Genomic DNA, 8,540 nt, shown 5'->3' on the forward strand with positions numbered 1-8,540 from the left:
TAAGCGGTTTTTAAAAGTAGAAATGGACATGCGGGGAAACGAAACACACACGTAGATGTACGTGTACACACCTGACTTCTGAATGATCGATATATATATACACTGGTGGAAAAAGGGCCTTTGGTCGCGGTTCGCAACTGCCATTAGTCGCGGTTGCGCAACCGCGGCCAAATAAGCGCGACTAAAGCCCCCCCCCCCTTTAGTCGCGGTTGCTTACGAACCGCGACTAAAGGCCCGTCCACGTGGGCGCCAGGCGACCATCGGGGCGGAGGACCTTTAGTCGCGGTTCTTCTGGCCAACCGCGACTAAAGGCTGCCGCAGGTTTAGGGTTTTAGGACCCCCTAAACCTGCCCCCCCTAAACCTGTTTTCTCGTTTAATTTGTATTGTTTTATTTCTTTTGTGCTTTATTGTAATTTTGAAGGAGTTTCACATATTCTACGGTACTACATACATGCATATGAATGTACAATTTCAAACAAATTTGAAATTAGAACCAAAAAGAATTCAAGAGGAATATACAATATATATTCAATATCATTGGATGACCATATATACAAGTTTGAACAAGTTTCCATACATAATTTAATGCATGTATAGTTCTACGTCCTCGTAATGGTGTTCTCCTTTAGGATCGAGGACTTCCCTCCAGAACCATCCAGCTAGTTCCTCTTGAAGTGGTCGGAAGCGAGCTTCTGGACTAAGCATCATCCGGAGGTTATTCCTCTGAGCATTGGTATCACCCGGAACGCGCTCGGAGGTGTATCTCCCGATCATCTCACAGACATAGTATCCACATAGATTGGTCCCCGGTGGCTGAATATCGCCACCATTCTTAGCCATTGACCGCATGAAATGTAGCTCTTTTTTGAATTCACCGACCTTTGTATCTGAGAACCGTCTCCAAACCCTACGAGTCAAAGAAAATTAAATGAACAAGAGAGTTATTAGTTAATTACTTGAAGCTTAATTAGGAAATGCACGAAATAGGTCGATCGATATAGAGCGCAAATGAATGAAAACAATTACTTTTGAATCATTTTTCTCATGTCGGCCCAACGTGCCGGATCCATATTCAGAGAGTCGTGGATGAGACATTCTGATTTGTCAATTTTAATTACTAGCAGAATCCGAGTGGAACCCACGGACACGATACATGCACGATACGTCATGCATAACTCATCGATTAGCCGGCCACATACCATGCATGGAGTAAACAAAAGAGAATGTGCTCAAGACATAAACACTCACCCAAAATGGTAAGGAAATAGAATATCACTTTTGAGTTGCTGCTTTGTAAGAAACTGCCACAAGTCTGCCTCCACGTCGGTGGGGTGATGCTGTAACGTATATCCATTAACGATGTTCAATGAACCCAACATCATGGATGTTCCTTACTCTGCATTCCTTAATCTTCAATCTGCATGTATAATAGCGGACACAACAATATAGTTAGGACATATATATATTGTGCAGGCAATATGAACGAGATGGGGTAGAAATAAATCACTTACATAACGTAGCAACTGATGATAGATTTGTCGAGCTCGCGCAGATTGAAAAGCTGGAACAATTCACTCAGATGAATTTGTACAGAGTACTGTTTGAAGTGATGCTCATATCCAACTTCCGCAAATATATATTCTTTGGCGTTTTTATTTTTTACTAGGACAAATACCCGTGCGTTGCAACGGGATAAAATCAATACCGTACATGCACCAAAATCAAGTTCACATTGGCACAACTTGGACGTGTCGCAAAAATCAGTTAGCGCTCATACCTCCACAACACACTCCATGGTTATGCGTGCCACCACTACATGCTTTTGCTTTGACTTCCCCTTCACTCAACATTGATCCATTGTAACATGGAAGTATTGCATAGTTCCAGTGGAATATTATTACGACATACAATATTAATGTGTTTTTCTCAAGTGTCTCACACGAACTGCATTGGCTAGTATATTGGTTAATTTTTTATTCGCATAAAATATTAACTCTAAATTTCTTATGTTCTAGAAACAGAAGGGTGAAGTAATTTAAGGGTCATCAAAATAGCAACATTTAAGGTTTACGGTGAATTTTGTAAGCAAGATCAGTTTCATCAACTCATGTATTTTGAATCATTATTATATGATATAACATCTCTAGGATGCATGCAATGTCCTTCATTTCCCGCGAAACTTATCAATTAGTTCATAATTAACCCAACACAGCTGTAAAATTAACACTGCATTCTTACTGTGCTATTGTCCGCCATCCCCGCCCGGCTTGCATCCCTAAGCATCTCTTCAGCCTAGTAAGAAGCTTAGACAAATGGCATCACATAAAGTTTCTAACGTGATCTCCCCGCAAAGGTTAGTCGATATACTATAAACCAGGAGCAAAGTAAGGCAAACAAAAAAAGTAAGGTGTATCTTATGAATCTGAACAAAAATGTGGTCAGCTAAGCATTAATCATGTCTCCCGAAAAAACAAAGGATCAATGATATATGAACCAAACACTTACATCTCGACAAGTAAGCAACAAAAGGAAAGGATCATGTCTCAGGAAATATACACCTAAACTTTGCAACTGCACTATGTCAATAGTGGATCATCACCACTCATGATCCAATGACCCCAAAAACTATATCATAATCATCATCATTGGCAGCTTCGGGCGATGCTAGCATAAGTCTAGATTAAACCTGTTCAATGATACATAGAGCATCGGTAAATTATTGATACGGGAATACTTCCTAAGCAGAGGTAATTTCTTACGATCTAGCTCTTAAAACACTCAGATCACATCGTCTCACTCTGAGTGTCGCCAGATGTGTCGTCGTTGTCATAGCCTTCTTTGGTTGTGATTGCGACCGCCAAGCTCCTTCAGCGTCTCTATTGGTTATGCTCCTCACACCATAGCTCATCGAACCAGCTTCGCACTCAGCGCCAGATTTGGACAAGCGCACTGGCTGCTGGACAAGAGGGGGGAACTCAGAAGCATCTATACTTACAGGAAAATATATCTTCAAGTGCTTGTTTGAGCTAAATCAAAAATTTCAATGAATTATTGTAAACAAGAAATTGGTAAACTATACTTCAAGCTAAACTTTTGAGTGCATTTCTTGGATATGACGCACACAATAGACATAAATCATCACTTGCACCCATTTTTTAACTCCCTTTGGAATAATTTCCATTATACAGAAAGTTAAATACTACTCCCTCCTGTCGGATTTAATCGACGCGGAGGGAGGTATGTCCATGCACATCATTAGAAGGAGGCTGCGTTGATTAATTTAGTCCAGAGGTAGTATTACGAGTTTAGGATTTGTCCAATGAACAATGCAAACTTACACTTTGGAAAAGGAACTGGACTTCCATGCACACAACTGTTGGTAATAAAACTACGTCAGCGATTTTATATGGTATTGCAGAATATGAGAGTACAATAATAAGTAACTGTATCATTTATAGGATTCCTAACCTGGACAGGAATTGGTTGACAGCATGCTTCCCGATCTCCTTCCTTGAGACGCAATTTCCACAAATTTAAGAGAAACCGTGTGGAACTCGTTCACCCCTGGCATGGCGACATCAGCGACGACATGTGCATTGGGTTGCGCGCATGGGACAAACTGCTTCGAACTGCCACAAAGTACTTCAGTTGGAGGGCATTCAAGCAAGGCCTGTTCTGAAAATACACGAGGAGAGACTAAACATCAGAGACATGCTTTAAATCAAGTAACTGAATAGACATCTGAGTACAAAGCTGTATAGATAACATGTATGCTACATATACAGAATATTTCAGGTAGACAAACCATTCTTAACCTTTGTTCTAATCATCCCCCGTGATAAAAATCAACTATTGGAATAGACATCTGAGTACTAATCTGTCTCATTTGTTTAATTTACTTAATTAGACCTCTTTTGTTACTATTACATTCGAACGATTGTAACTGTCAGCCAAATAAAAGCAGGCATCTTACCATGTGGAGAATATTCAGAACCAAAGGCCATAGACCATGTATCATTTGAAAGCTGATATTAATTAGTTTCATCAGCTTCAAGCGACGCAAACTGAACCTTTCTATAGACAAATACTCTTCCTAAACCATGGCAGCAGCAAATAGAGTTTGTTTTTGGCCGCATTCAGTGATGATTGAGGCTGCATGAAAAAATGGCCAGCACACGACAACTCTCTAATCAACATTCATTATCGCTTTGAGCAGTCTCCACGAAAAAAGCAAAACAGTAGTAATTGTTGTGAGAGTAGACGAGGAACTGATGTGACCGTACACATCTGCCAAGAACTTGGGCAGCTTGAGACGTCCGCTGAAGCCATCCGGTGTTTGAATCCTCAACTCCAACCACCTTTGTCCTCAGGACCTCCTGCTTCCACACAAGTGAACATAATCTCTTCACATCTTTGATGAAGAAGTTTAGAGATGTTACAAATAAAGTGATGTTCTTCAGTGTCAATGACATAGTGTGCAGTGATGTTCTAAGAAAAGAAAATGAAATCAAGCATGGGCATGTTGTCTATTCACATCACTGTTTCAGCAAGACTGTACTGAACATATGAACATGTCATGGTATCAAAATAAGTGAAGAAAGGTTATCTGCAAATCAAATCAATCTCAAAAATAGATTCTTGCTTAAAATGATACCATAACACAAAATGTAGCGCCATATGATGCAAATCATATGAGGTAAATGGATTAAGGAGTGAAAGAAAAACTATAGAGAAGTAAACACAAGCATTCTTTTCAGATTTGATCACCATGCGTTTCCATATGATGCAAATCTATCATGTAAAATATTGCACCATCGAGATAGGGTTCCAAGGGATTAAGTTATACAGAGTATTTTTTCGAGATATCGGACCTGAAAGTTTGAGAGGCAAGAATTGTTTCCCTAATGGAGCACCATATCCATCCATGATCGTAGGCGTCAGCCACAGGTGGCGAGCAGATGGATCAAATCTGTTCGATTTAGTCGATGTTGCTGGGTCCTCCTGCCTCGAGATGGAGGGGCGGCTTGGGTGGTGGCTCCTAATCTCCGGCTTCGAGGAGGACGGCGGAGTTGTGCTTCGGGGATCAGCCTCGGGAGGAGGGTGGACCTAGAGATGGAGGGGCGGCTGGGGCTGGGGCAAGATGGAGAGCGAGTTGGACCTCGAGATGGAGGAGCGGCTGGGGCAGGGGGCAAGATAGAGGCGGGTATCAAGCTCACTGTAAAGTATTTTAATTAGCAGGTATAATTGATAGTAGTGGAAGCCAAAATAAATACATAGATCTATTGTGAAATGGCTTCCATACAGGAATACATAAGTTAGAACATATCTGATCTTTTTGAATAATAGGAAATAATGTAGCATTAAAACTAACCATTTACTTATTTTAGTCCTTGTTATGGATGAAAACCTGGGCCATCATCTGCCAAAGACGACCAGAAAGCTTAAAAATCGCACATCTATATATGAACCTATTTTGAGAAGGCTTATGACAAACATATATTAGAGACCTTGACTGACATTTAACTCAATAAAATAGCTAAAGCTTGAAAGTATATCCATTTCCGAAAGGCTCTCATCTTACCTCTGTTCGGTTATTTTCCTTCATCGACAGCACCCTGGAGTGAAATAGATCCCATAGGAGTTAGTAATCAACAACCATTATATAGCAACATAAAACTACTAAAAACAGAGGAAATGCACCATCAGGGCTATCAGCAATGCTAAGTCTTCTGAACAACAACTGTCAGCAACCAACCACTGAACCACATACTGTGTGTGCTCTATTTGCCCATGGATCAGTACTGTACAAGTAATGATCACATTAAGTAATGGTTGTATATCTGCATCTTCACACTTGTAGCAGGGGCGTAAGCACTATCACAACTGGTTGATCTCATGGTTATTTCACCCAACTATATGCAAATCCTGAGCGAAGGAAACAAATGTTTTTTGCTTACGTCCTCACAAGTCCTGGAAGATGGCTGGTAGCTAGTCACCATCATCAGTAATCTACCTAGGTGAGTTTCAGGCTGCAAGGAGCTGCTCATAAGCGTGGGATGAGGTGAAACCGAGCATGTAAACATGATAGGAGTCGTCCCTGACTCGCTGCCACCCCCCTCCACACAGGCGCACACAATTAGTACAATCTAGACCTGGAGCGTGCCACTGCTGGCTCCACAAACTTGGTGAGCGCACCGAGCTATACATACGACGTTGTTCTTGTAATCACGGATGGATGATTCATAGGGTATTGGCGTAGTTGAGAAAAAATAGATGAGGGAACCCGCTGCACCGCCTATGCCAGACTGCCACCATCATCTTGTCCTCTGTGAGAAGCATGTCACGCCTAGCCACGGTGTCGGACACCTGCCAGAGCAGCTACCTGCAGGAGCGCACATGATGATGTCGGTTATGCGCGAGGGCCAGCATGCAGTCAGCGGGAGCTACTAACAAATCACGTTTGCTATGGTTGAGTACCTGGCTTAGGGGAGGTCGATCCCGTAATGTGAGGCTGATCTGACCACGGTTGAGGAGGATCCCGTCGCTCGGGGAGCTTCCCTTGCACTATCTGATGCCGCCGCTACGGCAGGTGTTGTTCGTGTTGCGCTACCACCACCGGTCGTTGTGGTTCGCGGCGGCTGGTAGTCGGTGGGATTGGTAGGGATGCGATGGGGTAGGCAGGGCAGGATGTGGGTGGCGGACGGGCGGAGATAGGCGGTGGCAAGGGCGGCGGGTGAGAGCGCTCATCTGGGTGGACGGATGCTCGTCGGTAGAGAGAGGTGACGGTGGAGAGGGAGGATGGAGGCGCTGCAAGGTGAGCCCCGACGGCAAGCGCGAGATCTGTGGGGAACGTGCAATCGAGGACCAGGGTCCGCGGGAGGGGATGAAAAGTCAAGAGGGCGCTGACAATGCGGAACCCACAGAGGACGAATCGGCAGAAGGAGACACCGCGGCGTTCATCGATCATTTGCATATAATCGCTTGTCAGGCTCACAGCACAAGACTACGTAGAATTGATTGTTCATGAAACTGGATTTAGTGAAGCTTGCTACAACCGTACAAGTAGACTCAGGTGAATAATGAATTACTGACGCTGAGGTGAAGCTAAGACTCTGAACATATCATTTGTACGTAATACTTTTCACAGCACAACTCTGGCTAGACCTAGGTTGTTCATGCTACTATTAGTTGAAGCCTTCTACAACAGTAAGTTAGCTTATGTGAATACTGAACTACTGATACTTAGGTGCAGTGCTAGCCTGCTGTAACCATACAAATTGCAAAACCAGTAAGCAATTCATGAAACGTAAACAGTGCAGGTACTTCGGTGATATTAAGAACAAATAAGGACGCCAAGAGTAATACGACGATGCATATCTAGCAAGCATCAAAGCAAACAAACTTTAAACAGGGGTAACGAACCTAAGACAGCGTTTATTTTTCCAAGGACCTAAGCAAAATAACTGATTTAAGATATCAGATTGTAGGGACAGAAATCTGAAGAAAAAACACCATGACTGTAGGAGCATTTCCTGAACGAACGAAATATGAAACCTGGATCGAATTCTGCGTAATGTCATTCAGAAGTTACAGATCTAACGAACCCCGAGAAAGAATCAGCATCAATAGCGAAATTATACATCTAGAACGGCCCTAGTAAAGGGAGGAGAGGAAAAGGGGACTGAGCAAACCTGGATCCCGGCGCGAGAAGAGCGGGACACGGGCGCCTTCTTCTTGTCCTTGTCCTTGTCGGCGGATCCCTTGGCCGCCGTCGTCTTTGCCGCGAGCAGACCCTTGCCTCCCTTCCCGGCCATCTCTCTCCGCCGCAGAACCTTCTACCTGCACAAGCACAACCAGTTGTGAGCACAAGGCCCGTTAGCAAAACATCAAGCACAACCAGTTGGAGGAGATCGATCCACAACGACGCGACCTGTATCCGCCCCCTGCGACGCCATCACCGTGGAGGAGATCGGGCCACAACGACGCGGCGATCTCGGCCGCCGTGGGTAGCCGGAAACCACTCTTCGGGGACCAAGGCAGCGCCGCCGTAGTCCGCGTAGAGGAACGCCAACTCGCCTCCCCCGGCCTTTACTGCGAGAGGGAGCGGCGGTGGGGTGGCGGTACCCTAGGTCGGGAGCATGGTGAATCGCTCCGTTTTTGGATCGAATGGCTGCCTCAGCCTCCTCGCTCGGAAGGAAGTGGAGAACGAATATGGGCCAGGCCAAAGGGCGAAGATGAAGCTCGACCAGGCCCAAGAGGGCGACGACGACGAAATTAGTGGCAGAAAACGGAGGAACTTCGTTCTTTTTAAGTAGTGTAGATGTAGATGTAACCCTTGTACCATTTCAGCAGACCTTTCATTTGTGGAGGTAGATCCTCTTCCTGCGCAGGCTCGACGAGAGGCCCATTCTTCACATATGTAAGTACTACCTCCTTCACTGGCGCCTCATCAAGGCCTAACAGTTCACGAAGAGTAATACCTAAGTTGGCCGCTTGTTCTCCGGCACTCGTTACGGTCAATCCTCGTGCCGCCGCAGCC

The 8,540-nt window shown here is 44.3% G+C and overlaps 1 protein-coding gene across 19 annotated transcripts; it reads right to left on the reverse strand.

Moving 5' to 3' along the window:
• Positions 1-2,424: 2,424 nt before the first annotated feature.
• Positions 2,425-8,201, reverse strand: LOC124673707. 19 transcript variants are annotated; one of them, XM_047209740.1, is made up of 8 exons: positions 7,932-8,200; positions 7,693-7,840; positions 5,583-5,616; positions 4,285-4,377; positions 3,470-3,671; positions 3,340-3,389; positions 2,761-2,954; positions 2,425-2,687 (listed from the first exon to the last, which is right to left on the reverse strand). In XM_047209740.1, exons 1-8 carry the CDS (start codon positions 7,954-7,956, stop codon positions 2,666-2,668), a joined length of 768 nt encoding a protein of 255 aa, XP_047065696.1. In that variant the 5' UTR covers positions 7,957-8,200; the 3' UTR covers positions 2,425-2,665. The 19 variants fall into 19 exon arrangements, 9 of the variants coding, with proteins under 9 accessions (XP_047065696.1, XP_047065697.1, XP_047065702.1 ...); XM_047209741.1 differs by having other exon boundaries at positions 3,340-3,374; positions 7,932-8,198; XM_047209746.1 differs by having other exon boundaries at positions 4,285-5,177; positions 7,932-8,198.
• Positions 8,202-8,540: the final 339 nt, after the last annotated feature.

Source organism: Lolium rigidum, chromosome 7 (assembly GCF_022539505.1).
Source record: "Lolium rigidum isolate FL_2022 chromosome 7, APGP_CSIRO_Lrig_0.1, whole genome shotgun sequence".
Classification (NCBI taxonomy): Eukaryota; Viridiplantae; Streptophyta; class Magnoliopsida; order Poales; family Poaceae; genus Lolium; species Lolium rigidum.